Raw genomic sequence first — 18,645 nt, forward strand, 5'->3', positions numbered from 1 at the left:
ATGTGTAAAGAATGATTTTTGCCTGCAATGGTGGCAAATTAAATTCCTTACATTATTTCTTATGTCACTGCATTTATACTTTGTTTCTTTGATTTCCACAACGGAAGAAAAATGTGACTGTAGTCACCACGCTGTATAATCGATACCAGAACTTATTCCTCCCATCTAGCTGAAACGTTGTGCCCTTTGACCAAATCTGCCCTTTCCCTGTCCACTTCCCCACCACTAGCCTCCGGTAACCACGATTCCATTCTCTACTTCTAAAAATTCAACTTTTTTGGATTTCACAAATAAGTAAAATCATATGGTATTTGTCTCACTGTGCCTGACTTATTTCACTTAGCATAATGTTCTCTAGGTTCATCCATGTTGTTGCAAATGATAGAATTTCTTGGTTTTTAAGGAATGAAGAGCTAAAAGAAAAAATTTCAAATGTTCTCACCACAAAGAAATGGTAAATATTGGAGGTGATGGATATGCTAATTAGCCTGATTTGATCATTCCACAATGTGTACATGTATCAAAACACTACATTGTACCCCATAAATATATACAATTATATTTGTCAATTTAAAAATCAGATAAAATTGTAAAAAACATTTGAACAATGTTTACATTTATATAATGGTAAAGGTATGCATTTGTTATAGATCTTTCATCCTTTTTATCTAAAAAATTAACTAACTTCACCCATCCATTCATTCATGTCATTCCAAAACTGTACTGAGGGCCTCATAAATTCTGAGAACTTAATTTACACACTATTTTAGTTTTCAGGAAATAAATCTTAACACAAATACTTAGAAATTTTTGAAAATTTTAAAACCTAAAAGCTTTTATGGAGTTACATAGTTGTGAACTATTTATAATTTGTTCACAGCATAAGTTGTTCAAAAACTTTTAATCTGAAAATACACCTAATAGAATACTATAGTGATACTTTTAATTTGAATGTCACATACCTTCATTGTAGTATTCACAATCAAGAGCTAAAAGAAAAAAAGAATAAATATTAAACTATGTAAGAAGCCAATCACTTACCTGAATGTGGGCAAGATATGGCCACATATTTATCAATAACTATGTGAAAGAATATAGAATGGTATTATTTAGGAAATTTTCCTGAGCAAAGAACATTCTTTAAGTGATGTGCTGTAATTAAATTTCATATAATTGTTTTAAAGTAGGAAAATATATCTGCCAATTTAGAAATCTCAATGAAAGTGTTCAAATTGTAAGCTTGTTCAGATGTCTTACCACCTACACAAGTAAATTAAAAGTTTAAAGAGTCAAATCTGGAAGCAAATTCAAAGTGATTTTTTAAAAATATGTTTATCATCAGAACAATGAAACTTCATAGGCATAAAAGAAAGTCATAAACAATTTCTCTAAGGATGGTATTTAAATAATGTATATTTCAAATGGTGCAATGACAGCAATCACACATAGAACAAAATATTATCTCACAATTTCTTTATATAAGTCCTTTCAGTATTCTATAATTTATGATTGTCAAAGGAATATAAAATTTCATCATTTTAATTTAATACTATTTCCATGAGTTTCCTGGCATTATTTCTAAGATAAATCAACAATTAATATGTATTTATTTATCAGTTCTCTACATAGTATGTTCTAAGTAGGGTACTCACAACAAACAGTAGATGATCTCCAATGAATTGATATTCCTTCCTGACAACACTTGTATGCATATGCAGCTATACTAGTGCACAGACACTCACAGTCCCCACCAAGATTACAGTTACATGTATCCTCATGGCAATTTTTGGCAAAATAAGTAACATCAATCTGAAACATGAGGTGAAAGATTACTTAATTTTAATAGATACTGATTATGATTTAAAGTCACCCCTCTAAAAGAAGATTATGTGTTTTCAAAGTTTGATATTATCAGCTTAACACTGCCACCTAGAGAGTTCTCTTTACTTCAAACTTCTTTATTGCCCAAAGGAGAAAAAAATGTATTAGGAAAATGTCACATCAAAGAACTAGTAAAAGAAATAATAAGATTAATAAATACATAAAACTTCAACGACAATATAACAGATTAATTTTTGAAAGCTTCTTTCATTACTGACATAATCACATGGCATTAAAATAAGGGCATCTTCTGCTTCCAATTGTAATCTTACATAATTTTGTATTTTTCTTCCTTTTTTCCTTTCTTTTTTGCCCCCGCTTATGCAACATCCTAATGGCTATGAATGGTAATAGCAATCTTTAAAAACAACTTATTCTATTTACTTTATTTATTTTATTTGCATTATATTTAAGTAGCTGACAAAATTTAATATATTGACAATGCATTAAAAAAGGAGCAAGAGACTCAGGAGGCTGAGGCAGGAGAATCCATTGAACCCGGGAGGTGGAGGTTGCAGTGAGCCGAGATTGCGCCATTGCACTATTGCACTCCAGCCTGAGCGACAGAGCGAGACACTGTCTCAAAAAAAAAAAAAGCAAGGGGCTGGGGGCTGTAGCTCATGCCAGTAATCCCTGCACTTTGGGAGACCGAGGCAGGTGAATTACTTGAGATCAGGAGTTCCAGACAACCCTGGCCAACATGGCAAAACCCGTCTCTATTAAAAATACAAAAATTAGCTGAGCATGGTGGCACGTGCCTGTAGTCCCAGCTGTGGGAGACTGAGGCAGGAGAACCGCTTGAACCCAAAAGGTGGAGGTTATAATGAGCTGACATCAAGTCCCTGGCCACACCATCTCAAAAAAAAAAAAAAAGAAAAGAAAAGAAAAAGAAGCATGGTTTGCTGTCACTGAGCTGTATTTTATTTTTTAGGTCAGTTCATGGGTTAACTTTTCTTTTCAAGTGAAAAAGAACCAGCAGGCTCTGTGGTTCAGGACTCCAGACTTGACACAATATTTCTTGTCAAGCAGGTGGGATCCTTGGAAACTATGAAAAGTCTCAAAAGCAACCCTTTCTATAAACAAGACTCTAGTCTACCTATGTGGCTCTAATACGGCAGCCCTCAAACTTTCCTGTCTCAGAATCCCTTTACACTCTTAAAAAAATCACTGAGATCCCCAAAGAGATTTCGTTTATGGGATTATATCTACCAATATTTACTCTATTAGACATTAAAAATGAGACATTTAAAAATAACAATAGACATTATATATTTACATGAATAACATGGTTTTAGTGAAAAACGCTTATACATGCCAAGAAATAGTGAAAAGAGTGCACTGTGTTACATTTTTGCAAATCTCTTTAATGTGTGGCTTAATAGCACACAGCTGGATACTCATATCTGCTTCTTCATTTGGTCTATCATAATGTTTTTGTCTTGTTTGGGTTTGCGTTGAAGTAGATAAAGAAAATTCGGTTCCACACATATATTTAGTTGGAAACGAAGGAGTACTTTAATATCTTTTTCAGGTAATTGTGATATTCTTTGACACTATATCAGAACTCAAAAAAATATCATTTTCAAAAAGGCCGTTGCAATGTGAAATCTAAAACCATATCAATAAACTTTATACTTTGCTATATTAAAATTGTTTTTATATTTTGCCCTTTGAATGGATCTTTTACTTCTGCATGATTTTGTAACATCATGCATTGGTCATGTGGAAAATTTATGGACCCGTGCATATCTTCAAAATGCTGACACATTTGATTATATACAATAGCTACAAGTCACGTTTGTTAATATCATCATCTAGATCATCAAAAGACTCATTAAGTATCAAAAACCTTATAAGCTCGCAGGGGTGGATCTAACTTTTACAAAACTCTAATTTTCCCTTGAAAGTAAATTTTATCAAAGACAACAGACACCATCAGGTGTTTCCTTAAAGCCACAGACTCATTTCACACATTTTAAGAAAATATCTGCCAGGCGCAATGGCTCACGCCTGTAATCCCAGCCTTTTGGGAGGCAGAGGTGGGCAGATCATCTGAGGTCAGGAGTTCCAGACCAGCCTGGCCAACACGATGTGACCCCGCCTCTATTAAAAACACAAAAATTAGCCAACCATGGTGGCACACGTCTATAATCCCAGCTACTCGGGAGGCTGAGGCAGGAGAATCGTTTGAACCGAGGAGGCAGAAGTTGTAGTGAGCCGAGATCATGCCACTGCACTCCAGCCTGGATGGCAGAGCAAGACTCCATCAGAAAAAGAAAGAAGGAAGGAAGGAAGGAAGGAAGGAAGGAAGGAAGAAGGAAGGAAGGAAGGAAGGAAGGAAGGAAGGAAAATATCTGCCAAATATCCCTGTCTGACTGTCTGAATAACCACATATCATTTGTTCTTTGAAATAGAATGGCATTCCAAGAGAAAAACAACCATCTTAGCTCACAAGTCCAACAGTCATACAAGTGACTTCCTTCAAGACCACTAACATAGCTTTGCATGCAGCAGAAATATTATATTACCTAATTTTTACCAATACATTGAAGTATTGCTTAAACTTCTATTGGGACCTAAAATAATCACGCTAGGAAGGAGTTTTGAAAGTGAAATTTCTATATAAGTTACATTCCATCTTGGGATGTGCTTCTAAAACTATTTCAAATGTGCTACAAGCAATACTTTTAAACCATACTTTGAGTTGAGAACATTTGACAATGTTCTCTAAAGAAAAGTAAACATTTATGCTGTTAATCATAAAATGATGTATGTAAATAATGTTCCATAAACTAGAACAAATTATTACAAATATGCACAAAGGTACACTGTTAAATTAGATGGAGTAAGGGAGAAAGTAAATCAACCAAATGTGCCACTTGTACAGAAAAACAAACTAACACATAAGTCCCCCTAACAATAGTTAGGTGGTACATCTAAAAAGCCAATGGGTCACCCAGTTATGTGTCATGTTCACCTGAGTATTATAGACAGAGTAGAACATCTTTAAACTTGAGAGTTCATTAAAGTATTCATTTACCACATTGCGACAAGAAGCAAAAACATCGCTGTACAAAATGGAGCATTCTTTCTTGGCATAAGGAAATTTGTTTTGATATGCCTCACAGGGTTTAATGGTTTCATCTGGATTTTCACACTGTTGAAAAAATATAAGAGAGAAAATAAGTTTTTCAAGGGATAATTTCTCAAGCAGAGTAACCTATCCGACTTCACTCATTACAATTGCACCTAATATATTCTCATCCTTTTAGATAGGATTTGCGTAAAGCACCTGCTCACATCCAATTCAATGTTAATTGCATATATTATTTTCGAAAGCAACTAAAAAGAATATTAAAATCATGGCAATGTTAGAGATAGAGTGGTGATAAATGATTTTTAAATTATCTTAAACACAGCATTTGCATGACTTAAAAAATTACATGAGCATGACCTGTTTCTTTCATTTTCACCTTCTTTATTTCTGTCACAAATCATCTGAGAGGTTATATATACTCAAATCTCTGCAGACTCAATTCCCATACATACAGCAACTTGGCCTCTTCTTCTCCTAATCCACTTCCCTGAAACTGCCCTGAAAAAGGTCATCCATGACCTCTTTATTGCTAAATATAAAGGCAATTTTTCAGTCTTCCATTTTGCTTGACTTTTGCTGCTTTTGATTCTATTTAAAACTTTACCTTCTTAAATGTCTCTCTTCATTTGGCTTTGGTGACAATTTTCTGCTGGATTTCCTCTTGCTACATTGGCTGCTGTTCCCTAATCTCTTTCTCCCTGCTTTCTTTGCAAAGCTTAATTCTCAAATCTCTATTTTCTTCATTCAGTACATGTGTCCTGGCTTTAACGCTCTGAATATACTAGTAACTGCCAATCCCTATGTCCATCCCACATCTCCTTCCTGAATTTCAGAACTGAACATTTCCACCTAAATATCTCTGTCATTTCTCTCTCAGCAGGTCCTAACCATCCCTACCTCTATACCATTGTCCTTCCTCAACTATCCACATTCATTTCCTCCTCTTTGCCCTGCCTCAGGGAGGAACACCAGCATCCACCCAGGAAGCCAGGAAAGTAGGAGACCTTCTTGAAACCTCAAAATTCATCCTTCCTAATACAGTCTTTCAGCAGATGTTGATGAGTTTTATCATTAATGTTTCCCAAATTTGTACAGTTTTCTAAATCTCTACTGACTTAATATTTCTAGCTGGATTATAAGAGCCTTTTGGCCCTTGTATCTTACAGATCTATACTTTGCACTTCAGCCTACACCACAACCAAAATTAACTTCTTGAAATTCACTTTGTGCACCATACTCTGTCCAGCCTCTTGACACCTTCTAGGTGGCTGCTCCCTCCTTTCCCTGTTAAATTCTTTCCGATAAATTTCACTTTCTTGGCTCCTATAAATCTTATAAGATTCACCTCCAGGGTACCTTCTCCAGAAACCTTTCTTGAACCATCACAATCCCCATTTTGTGTGCACTTCTATCAAAGCAACTACTTTACTATGTTCTGACTGTTAATTTTTTAACCTCTAAATTTTCCACCTCTAGACTCTAAATTCCTTAAAGGCAGAGACTGTGATTTATCCATATTATGTGTCTGTATGTAATGGAAAATATTGTGCTAAATAAAAATAGTGAATTTTTTTAAATGACCTGAGTTTCAGCTTTGTCTATCAGATGTGAATAAAAAACTTATTTTGAGGGGGTTTAAAATTATTTGACGACTCCTAATATTTAAGTACCATTACAAATAGTTACTTCTTAATTCATTTGCAGATACAAAAATGTAAAACAATTTTTTTCAAAAACTTCTAAAGGTAACAAGATATAAGATAGTCACAGTTAAAAGGATTTTGTCTCTCTCAATATAGTAGATATTTTAGGTATTAAAAGGTACACTTTTGTACTCTTAAGCTTAGACCACACTCAAATATTACTTACTGGAATAAATGTTCTACCCCATCCCCTCTTTATTCTTTAAAGAGATTTAGACATATTAGTAAACTAGGCAAAGTAGAGAAGTAACTAACCAAATGGCAACCAAACCGGAAATTGTGGTTTCAAACACCCCATCAGTTAAAAAGAACAGCAGGCTAAAAAAGAAAGTAGAAGAAAGAATAGAACCAATTTCCAATTTGACTCTGTTTTCTGAGTTCAGAATTTTTCAAAATGTGTTTCATATAACACTACTTCCTTGAGAACTAATAAATAAAAATATAGATTATGTCAGTAAGTTTGGAAAATCCTTCAAACATGTCCCTCCTTTATAGGCTTATAATGCCTCAAGAAACCCTTTGAAAGAGAAATATGTAAAAATTAATTTATCCAACTGCCGCCAAAGGTAGTTGACCACAATCCACCCACCCACACACATACACACACATCCCCATTTATTTCATGTAATACAGTAACATGGCTGTTAAGAAATTCTGTCTTGATTTATTTATTGCTTTGAACTGGCAAAAGTTCCATCATCCTTCAAAATGCAGATACATTGATAAGGCATTTTGCTATGGTGAGGAAAACATGAGGGAGAAGAGATAAATTTGAATGTCACCTCTGCTACTTTCTAGCCATATAATATTAGACAAGTCATTTAACCTCCCTGAGCCTCAATTTCTTCATCTATAATAAGGAGAAAACATCCTTTATATAAGGTAATCAGAAAACTTACATGAGAAGATAAATATGAACATTCATCAGCTATAAATTACTATGAAATAATATGTAAAATAATATTACCTAAATAAGAATAAAATATACTAGTGGAAAAATATTCTTAAAAATTTCTGTTGACTTCTAAAGTACATTTATGTAACTTACCTGTCCTAATGCCCAACTATCTCCAAATACCTGAGCATTTCTCACTTCTAAGTTATTAGATGTGGTCATGTCATTTGAAGTGCATTTGTCAAAGTTTCCACACAATCCTGATAGCTTGTTCTAAAGTAAGAGAAAATCACCAGGAAATATTCTATATTCACTTTAACATTTAAAGACTCATGTTCATTAAAACTTTTGAGACATTTCAAACATACATTTAAGAATTTTCACAGCAATCATTTTAATAAATTAACTTGAAGAAGTGGATTTTCTCATACCCATTTAATTATATTTAGTGATTATTTTAAATTTGCAAAAATATTTTACCCGATTTCAAGTCCCATTTATTCACATTTACCAGTGTCTTGGCATTAATACAACTAATGACATAAATAACTTGGAAAAGTATAATTCAAACAAGACAGTACATATGAGAGTGCATGTGTATGCAAATGTACATGTGTGTACATACAGAATTAATGTGTGTGTGTGTATATATATATATATATAATTCATAATTATATATTCTCATCCTTGGTGGAAACAAGGATATAGGATGAAGAATGGCAGATATATTCCCTGCTTGTTGAAATATATCATATTGCCTACCTGATTTGCCTACATATAAGTTAACCATTTGTTTTTCCACAGCCCCTTCCTGATGCCTCAGCTTTAGGATAATTACTGTTAGTAATAGCCACTGTCTTTGAACAGATGTAATTTCAGAAAACAGAGGTCTCGCGGTAATAAGTGGCTATGGCAGATGTAATTCTATGGTTGTTGTCTGCTTTGCCAGAGACACAGGCAGCCTACTTCACCATTAAGGGATGGATTCTATTCTTCAATATTGAAGACAGCATTCAGCATCTTTAAATTCAAGGTTTTAAGGGGTAGTTCTACTGCTTTTAGAAAATCACTGCAAGTTCTCCTCCTCTTCTTTCATCTAGTAGTAAAATATATTGTTATTCTTATTGGAAACAAGGATATTGGATGAATAATGGCAGTAAATATTTGTTGAAGAAAAACAGCAATGATTGAAGGTTATTTCGGTTCATCAAAGAAATTCAAGATGCCAACAAATCTAGGAATAGATCTTTGGGCTATATCCTCCTTAAGACTGAAAGACTATAACTTCAATATACAATCATATTTTATAATATATTAAAACCTTTTTTAAAAACTGTATCTTTTCTGTATTTTTGAGAAGATATTGTTGCTATTCCAATTTTCTTTAATTTGACAAAAATTATATCCATGAGTCTCAGTCTCAATTTCAGGTAAACTAGATTTTAAAAAAATACATCAATATTTTTGCAAACAACTTTAAAATATGAATTCAAAATATTCAAATAAATATTTGAAATATTTAATCAAATTTGAAATATTTTAAATAGTAAACTACTTAACAATATTTAATAAAAATACTTAGCAAGGAATAGTATAAAAATAATTTAAAATATAAATTGACAAAAATTATAAACAACTCAGATTGGATATTCAACCATGAATGGATAAATAAATTATGTGGTACATCCACACAACAGAATACTACTCAACAGCATAGAATTCACATAACAATTTATATGAATCTTAAATATACTTTGCCAAGTCAAAGAAGCCAGACCCAAAAGACTACAGATTATACAATTCTATGTATATGATATCTGAGAAAGGCAAAACTATTGCAGTGGAAAATATAATCAGTGGTTGTCTGAGGTTAGGAGACAAATGTTGGGGTTGACAATAGAGAAGCAACAAGAAGTATATTTGGAGGTTGACAGGTATGTTCTACGTAGAAATGTTGTGACAGATACAAGGCTCCATGCATAATATGATTTGGCTCTGTGTCCCCACCCAAATCTCATCTCGAATTACAATCCCCATATGTTGAGGGAAGGACCTGTTGAGAGGTGATTAAATCATGGCGGTGGTTTCTCCCAAGCTGTTCTTGTGATAGTGAGGGAGTTCTCATGAGACCTGATGGTTTAAAAGTGTGGCATTTCCCCCTCACTCTTTCTGTCTTTCGGGCCACCTTTTGAAGAAGGTGGTTGCTTCCCCTTTGCCTTCCACAATGATTGTAAGTTCCCTGAGGCCCTCCCAGCCATGCAGAACTATGAGTCAATTAAACCTCTTTTCTTTATAAATTACCCAGTGTCAGGTTGTTCTTTATAATGGACTAATACAATGCATTTGTCAAAATCCATAGACCTGGATACAATAAGAGTAACTTTTTTTACATTTTAAAAATAATTTTACTGCATGTAAACTTAAAAAAAAAAAATCCAGAATGTGGAGGAAAACATGGAATGCAGACTGTAAGAACTAAATCTAATTGCATTAGGAAAAAATCACATAGTTAAGCTGAAGAAAAAGAGAAGAAAGCTGGCTTAAGTAATCTTGGAAAACTGGATACTACAAGGTTAAAGTCAAAAAGAACTGTACACAAACAGTGTACATAGTTCGTAAAGTTCTTCTTCACAAGGGTATGAGTTAGTAATTCTGAAAATATAACCTAGTTCTTAAAGGAAAACATTAGTTATTTTATTTTCATCAAACATCAAAAACTAAATGTGATTTTATTCATTACATCTCATTAGGAGCTTAGGTTGACCTACCTTCCACTGCGGCCCAACTTTGATATGAATAGTTGTCTTCCTATCCCAAAGAATAGTGATATCTTTCTCTGGAAAGTATACTACTATATAGTAACCAGCCTTCCAAAGCTGGTAGGTAAGTTTGTTTTCCAGGAAAAAACCTGATCGTTTCTTAAAAAAAAAAGAAAAGAGAAGAAATAAAGTGAGTACTAGGTTCTCTAACCAAAATATATCAAATTAGCTTAGTTAATATTTACCAACAACTATCTATGTACTAATATTGTTGCTTGGTCATGCCTTTCCTGAATTCTGTAAGAAAAGACAAAACAATTGCACAAAATACATTAATACATAAATATTGATTACCAGACACAAACTAGCAGATGGACCCCACATGGATAAATGGACAAAGGGAAAAGATATTTCAGTTACATGCGGGGAAGAGCAAAACAAGGGAATGGACACAGAAGACATTAAGTGATATCCCCGCCAAATCAGAAATTTTACATCTGTGATGAATAAATACGACAGAACTAAAAAAGGTATGGCCTTGCCTGCAAAAGAGAGAAATGTGGTCCTGCTCATGTTTCTGAGTAGCTAATGATAGATGCAAATAATCTACTGACTTCATTAAAAATGTATTGAAAATCAGAATCATTAAGTTTGCTAGGAGACATTGCCTTCCCAATTCAGGTAAAAAGAAGCTGTGAAGTACTTCCTTTAAGTGAAAAGGAGAAAGTTCTCAACTTAACAAGAAAGAAAAAATTGTATGCGGCGGTTGCTAAGATCTACGGTAAGAATGAATCTTCTATCTGTGAAATTGTGAAGAAGGGAAAAGAAATTCAGCTAGTTTTGCTGCTGCACATTAAACTGCAAAACTGACAGCCACAGTGCATGGTAAGTGCTTAGTTAAGATGGAAAAGGCATTAAATTTGTGGGTAAAAGGCACGAACAGAAACGTGTTCTGATGGCTGGCAATTGAGTCTGCAACTATCTACGGTTTCAGGCACCCACTGGAGGGCTTGGGACCTAACCCTCACGGACAAGGAGGAACTACTGTATGTGTGTAGCAGGGTGGGAAGGGGTGAATTACCATTAAAGGGATTCCAGAAGGCTTCTTGCAAGGGGTGGGTGTGAACTGATCTGCAAGAGGATATGCACAGCAAGGTATAGGGGGTTGAGAATGAGAATGGAGAAGAAATCCTTCCAAACAAAAGAAATGGCTTGAATCAAGACTTATGGACAAGAAAGTCTCAAAGATTTATTCAGAACTAAGGAGAGTACCAAAAGGCTAGAGCATGAATTACATGATGGATCATAGCCTGAGACCTTTGCAACCAAGTTATACAGAGTAATTATCACATGTGCAAAATGTAGTCAATAAAAGCTTTCAAACAAGGAAGTATCAGACCACAGTTGTATATTAAAAGAAGATAATTTATGCAGTAGAAAGGATAAAGCAGAGAGAAATGAGAGATGGAACATATCAGGAAATGTTAGAGAACTTTTATTGTAAAGTAGGAACATACAATATTCTTTATTAAGCAAGGGCAACACATGGCTATATTGATTTGAATCTGACCTTGAAATTAACTCATATAATAACTTCAAAAATGCACAGTTAACATCAAAGTAAGACAAATTTAGCCAGAAGCAAAATAAAAATTGTGAAGGAGATATGAAATTCTTTGGTTACTTTTCTCCTTCAAGTAATAACAAAAGCATAGTTTGAAAATACTATACTACAGTAGACTTTTTAATAAATATTTCAAAGGGAAAATGAAATAAATTTATTCACATCCATAAGGAATTTTCAGTCTCCTAGACCAAGGTCATACTTAAAATAAGTGCACAATATATTGTATAGAAGAGTATATATTGTACATAACCATATGTGTAGTTGACCGGCTCTCTCTGATCTCATTTCCTTTCACTTCCCAATCCCCACCCTCACTGACTAAGCTTCAGCTATGCTGGCTGTCTTTCTGTTCTTCAAATTTACCTAAGCTTTTACCCATCTCAAGCCTTGTGTGTTTGCTGTTCCTCCTGCTGGGAACTCTGTTCTCCAGATCTTAGCGTAATGGCCTCATTCCCATCAGTTGTGACCCATATGCTCCCTCCTCTGTGAGGCCTCCCCTGATTGCCCCACGAGAAATTTCATCCTCAAGATGAGCCGGATTGGTAGGCATTTAGACAGTGCAATGCTCTTCTGAGCAAGGACAGTCCCTTGCTCAGATGTGGGCCACCACTTGGGGTTTAATGCTCTGTAACTGCCATCTTGAAATTCTGATTTTACGTGTGAATTCACGTTTTGTCAGTGAAGTTCAGTGAGACAAAGAATCATGTGTCTGGGCCTTGAAGCCTTGGCTCACATCTCCTGCTGTCTGTCCAACCTCCCTGGGATTGATTCTCAGATGCCTGCTTCTCTGCAGCCACCCACAGACCACTGCTACGCTCTACTCGCAACACAGAGGCAGGATGAGTTGGACTTACGCATGCATACCCAAATGCCAAGTTGGAGTTATGAGGCAAGGAAGGCCCTCAGCACTGACAGGGTATGTGGTGTGCACTCACCCCAGGACTGTGCCTATGCTTGAGTGAGCATGGCATTAAATGATAATTAAAAAAAAAAAAAGAAAAGAAAAGAAAAAAACACCACGACACATCAAGACAGAACACAAAACAAGAAAATGAAACATTTCACCTGTTTTGAACAAATTGCATAGCTTGCCCTGCCCCCAAGTCGGTCTCTGCCACCAGGAACTAATTCTATTGTTTTCACCGCACTCTTTAGTATCTTTCTATCATTTTGTTTGTCTTTGATTTGTTTCTCTTTTGCTCAGTTTGGTTTTGCATCAGTTATCCTGATACAAAAGCACATCTTTTCTATTTGTCTTTAGACATAAAATCCTTCATTTTCATTAGATAGGGCAGTTTACTACAAGAAAATCCTCTGTGGTCAAAGGGAGTTGCCATGCACCTTATTTTTCAGATTCATAAATAATGCTGTTCATTAGAACAATGAGGTATTATGAATTGTCCAAAATAGAGATCTCCACTTCAGATGAGAATTAAAGCACTTTAAACAAACTCTAGTGATGTTAGCAAGATATGTTAGAAATATGGAGAATTAAAATATTTAAAGTACAGCTTAAATAAATTAATAAAATGGTTATATCTTATACATTTGATAAAATTAGAATTGTGCATTTACATATAAAAATAACAGAGGTGGGCCGGGCACGGGGGCTCACGCCTGTAATCCCAGCACTTTGGGAGGCCGAGGCGGGCGGATCACGAGGTCAGGAAATCGAGACCATCCTGGCTAACATGGTGAAACCCAGTTTCTACTAAATATACAAAATATTAGGTGGGCAAGCTGGCGGGCGCCTGTAGTCCCAGCTACTCAGGAGGCTGACGCAGGAGAATGGTGTGAACCTGGGAGGCAGAGTTTGCAGTGAGCCGAGATCACGCCATGCACTCCAGCCTGGGAGACAGAGCAAGACTCTGTCTCAAAAAAATAAAATAAAATAAAATAATAAAATAACAGAGGTGGTTTTTTGTTCTTCCTTTGAATGGGTGGTCCATCTACCATAAAATAAATAGTGCTTATTTTTCACTTTCAATGTTTGAGAAAAAATATTTCAGGGGATTTCTTTAGGGTCAAACTGTTTTTATGACTTTTCTTAATCTTATGTCATACAATTTATATAAAGGAGACTCATTAACACCTACATACAAGTGAAAATTGGAAGTTGAAAGTTATGTGGAGTTGCAATCACCACTTCAAAGATGTGTCAAACTGTCTTTATAAGAGCATTTACTATTTTCTCTTGTATCTTTTTTAACATCCTTCTTCTTAGAAATAACCTTCACCTATAGATGAATATCTGGTTGGTGGTTATGACAAACTGCTGTAATTACTTGAAAAACATGTCAACATGATTGTAGAAACTCTGTTTTGCCCAAAGGTTGACTGCCGCCCAGTTTCAATGTTTCTGACTGAAACATAGTTATGTTTTAAGGTAATTGTTCTCAAACTTTAGTGTGCACAAGAATTTCAGGTACCATTGAAAACGTCAATTTTGTTTTCAGCAACAGCCATTCCGATTACTGAAGTCAGACCAAAAACTAGCACTTACAAGGAAAAATTCCAGATGATTTTAATGAATATTGGCAGATCAAACTGAGAGAAACACTGTTCTAAACATCTCAGAATATAGGTCAGTTTTTAAAGCCCATTTGTCAAATCACGTACTTTCTAACTCTAAAACTTCTTGCCTATACAATGAGGTTCAAATATCTTGCACCATTCAAGAGCCTCCATAGTCTGGACTCAGCCCCCTCATCTATTGCCTTTACCACATGCTCCCTGAATGACAGCTGATCAGGACACTCCTCCCTGAGTCGCTTTGCCACTCCCTCCATCCACTGTCTCATATATTGTGCTTCCACCAATCTAAACCACCTGCAGTTATCCAAACATGCCATTTCATCTCTCAGCTCTGCTCTACTGAGTGGGTTTATTCGTCTGTACTGATTGCCACCCTACTCCCTCTCTTCACCTGGCTAATGCCTAATCATCCTTTAAGACTCAGTGCAAATTATTTCCTCCACAGCATGTCTTCTGAGCCTTCAAAAATAGGGAGGGTAAAGGAAATAAGAAGAATCATTCCAAATCCATCAATTTATACTTTCATTTCAATCCTCACAGAAACTAAAGAAGTAGGTTCTAAAAATCTTCCCAAATTTACAGATGGAAAAGCTGCAGCTTGGAGAGGTTAAGTAAACCTGCCCAAAGTTATAGAGCAAGCAGCTGATGGAACAGAGGCTCCAAGTTACTACTGAGTGACCCTAAAGTCTATGCTCTTAACAATCACCCTAAGCACCCCAGGTTTCTTTAGGTGTTCTTCCCAGGAGTTCCCATATTATCCTACCTAAATTCCTATCATAGGACACCACGCTGCGCATCCTTATTTACCTGAATGTGTCCGTCACCTGAGCAGAAACTTCTTAAAGGCAAGCACAGTGTTATTTCACTATTGTAGTCCCAACAATTAGCACATGTTTTGATATTCAGTAAACATTATAAAAGAATGTATGAGATGAATGAATGAATGAAATTTATTCATTCTATTAAATTGGGCAGGCTCCAAGGATACAATAAACAAGAACTTGGAGACAATTGGGGAAGACAAGCTCACAAGTAGTTTCATTAAAGCATGATACACATTCTAATAGGGTGCTTCAGGGTATGAGCAGGAGCTCCTTGGAGGAGGTATGATAAGACATATTGCATATGAATAATTTAAATGGAAAGACAGATCCAGGAATAAGCAATAACAGTAATGAAGGACTAATAAGATGCTCCACCTTCTGGAATGTGGGCTTGAAGCAGAAAGTGATGACAGAGCAGCCAGGAGAGGTGGGCAAGGCCTTGGAGGAGCAGTGGGAAGGCATCTCAAAGTCTTGAAGAACCACAGAGTGACATATTAAGATTTCCATCAAAAATATACATATATAAGCTGGGTGTAGTGGCTCATGCCTGTAATCCCAGCATTTTGGGAGGCCAAGACAGGTGGATCACCTGAGGTCAGGAGTTTGAGACCAGCCTAACCAACATGGTGAAATCTCGTCTCTACTGAAAATACAAAAATTATTTGTGGAGTGCGTCTGTAATCCCAGCTACTCAGGAGGCTGAGGCAAGAGAATCGCTTAAACCCAGGAGACAGAGGTTGCAGTGAGCCGAGATCATACCACTGCACTCCAGTCTGGGCAACAGAGTGAGATTCTGTCTCCAAAAAAAAAAAAAAAAAAATATATATATATATACACACACACACACACACACACACATATATATGTGTGTATATATATATACATACAAGTAAAACTACCTATGCTGCAGCATTTGAGGATGAATTAGAGGGGAAAGACTAAAACTAGAAGCCAAGAGTCTAGCCTGAAAGCCACTGAAGTAATGAAGGCAATAGGTGAGGGCTTCAAGGGCCCAAATGGCAACTATGGTAATGAAAGCAAGATGAATTGGAATATGGAGAAGGGAAGTTAAGAAGTAAGAAGAGAGAAGTGAAGCACAATTTACTGAAGCCACACAAAATGGAAAAGAAAAAACAACATAGATCTCATAACCATTTACAGAGAGAAGTAGCCCAAATCATTTCTATTCTATTTTCAGTATCCTCGGGACAAGTTCAAATGATCCTGAAAGAAATAATTCACTAACCTGTTTGTAAGGAGTATCATTCAGGTAAATTTCAGTGTCCCCAACTGAAATAAAAACACTTTTAGAACAAACAATATCGTTGTCAAAGCATTTCTTGTTCTGGGCAATGACAGATATATCTGAATCATCTGTACTCTGAAATGTCAAAAATATTTTATTAATACAAACATATACAACCTACTTTATTTTAGTTATTTTTATTAAGAAATCTTAAAGATCAGTATTGACAATGGATTGCATTAGAACTGAAAAACAACTTACTTCTATAATAAAAAGTCATTTTTAACTAATAATGTGAAGAATTTTATAGCAATATAGTAAGATAGCTCAACCTTTAAACATCTATAATGTCTCTGTTAAAATTTTGATCCAGCCAAGTTTACCATTTTATTTCTATAGCTCAAATGTATCAACCATTATCATTTTCTTTGTCAATAATCAACAAAACAATATGTCACTTAGGGAAATCTTTAAAAAAAAATTCATTTGAGACATGTCTTTGGTTTTATTTAAAGGATATTTCTGGCTGAATAATTATTTGTCTATAAATAAGAACACAAATAGTTACAAAACTTTGGTATTTGTTAGTAAATAAAATAATGTGCATTGTTTGAGAGCTTGCTTCGCATTTTACATATATTATCCAATTTAGTTCTTATGTAAACTTTTTGAATTAGGTATTATTTCCATTTTACAGATGAGGAAACTGAGGTTAAGACGGACTAATTGATTATCTGAGATCGCTTTGCCAAATAAGAGGAGGATCAGAGTTCAAATCCCTAATCTGTTTTGTTTGTCTTGATGCCACTTATAAAGAAATTAGGAAGGGTCTAGAAATGGTTGAGGAGAAAGACAACTTTAGATGATAGGGAATCCCTAACTTCAAGGAACACTGTTTGGTCTCTCTACTCTAAATGACACACTTCCACCTCCAGTTAGACCCCTTTCCTTAGCAACTCCCCCACTGCATCCACTAAGTCACTCTTTAGAATCAAAGTTTCTAATTTTCTCCCCCAGTTGAATGGATAGGTTTCTTCAGTTGCACTGACTCTGGAAATTTCATTCTAAAATATTGTTTGTATCTGGTTCTTTAAAAGTTTTAATTGGCAAGTTATAATTGTATATATTTATAAGATACAAAGGGATGTTATATGTATATAATGTGAAATAAATAAAACTAACACATTCATCAACTCATATACTTACAATTTTTCTAGGAAGAAAGTACATGCTTCTTGTCAAATTTTCAAAGTGGTCTTAATCTCCCCCAAAGTTAAAAGCTACTATTTGAAGAGCCCCTTCACTAATAGTGGACAGTAGAGATTTCATTAAAAGGAAAGGAAGAAATGTGACATTTCTCCTTGCATTCAATGTTCAGTTTTCAAAGGGCCATACATATTTCCTGAATCTTTTCCATTTTGAGACATATGGGTCAGCGTTTATTTTCATAGTAAGAAAAACTCATTAAATGTTTGGCAATTATAGGCCAGGCGCTGTGGCTCATGCCTGTAATCTCAGCACTTTGGGAGGCCGAGGAGGGCACATCACTTGAGCTCAGGAGTTCAAGAGGTCAGTCTGGCCAGCAAACCTGGTCTCTACTAAAAATGCAAAAATTAGCCAGGCATGATGGCACACGCCTGTAGTTCCAGCTACTCACGAGGCTGAGGCAAGAGAATTGCCTGAACCTGGGAGGCTGAAGTTGCAGTAAGCTGAGACCATGCCACTGCACTCCAGCACTCCAGCCTGGGTGACAAAAAAAATTGGCAATCACTGCAGCCTCAATTTTCCAGGCTCAAACAATTCTTCCACCTTGGCCTCCTGAGTAGCTGGGAGACTACAGGTGTGTGCCACTACATGTGACCAATTTTTAAAATTTTTTTGTAGAGGCAGGGTGTCACTATGTTGCCCAGGTTGGTCTCAAACTACTGGGCTCAAGTGAGCCATTCATTTTAACCTCCCAAAGTACTGGGATTAGTGGTGTAAGTCACCTTGCCTGATGATCATAGAGTTTTTGATGTAAATTCTCCACACTTAGTTTTTCACAACACTGGCAATGTGAAAACTAGCTCAATTCATCT

At 35.5% G+C, this 18,645-nt stretch overlaps 1 protein-coding gene across 2 annotated transcripts in view; it reads right to left on the reverse strand.

The window, feature by feature from the left end:
- Positions 1-18,645, reverse strand: part of OTOGL (otogelin like) — a 171,469-nt gene that overhangs the window by 63,064 nt on the left and 89,760 nt on the right. The window contains exons 26-31 of one of the 2 annotated variants that reach the window (XM_033221162.1): positions 16,568-16,702; positions 10,345-10,494; positions 7,730-7,849; positions 4,922-5,038; positions 1,653-1,809; positions 963-989 (exon numbers count right to left, since the gene is read on the reverse strand). In XM_033221162.1, coding sequence (XP_033077053.1) covers positions 963-989; positions 1,653-1,809; positions 4,922-5,038; positions 7,730-7,849; positions 10,345-10,494; positions 16,568-16,702 — 706 coding nt within the window. The remainder of the gene's footprint in view (positions 1-962; positions 990-1,652; positions 1,810-4,921; positions 5,039-7,729; positions 7,850-10,344; positions 10,495-16,567; positions 16,703-18,645) is intronic. The other variant, XM_033221163.1, reaches the window with a different exon arrangement.

This window comes from Trachypithecus francoisi, unplaced genomic scaffold (genome assembly GCF_009764315.1).
Source record: "Trachypithecus francoisi isolate TF-2019V2 unplaced genomic scaffold, Tfra_2.0 Lachesis_group11, whole genome shotgun sequence".
In the NCBI taxonomy this organism is placed as follows: domain Eukaryota; kingdom Metazoa; phylum Chordata; class Mammalia; order Primates; family Cercopithecidae; genus Trachypithecus; species Trachypithecus francoisi.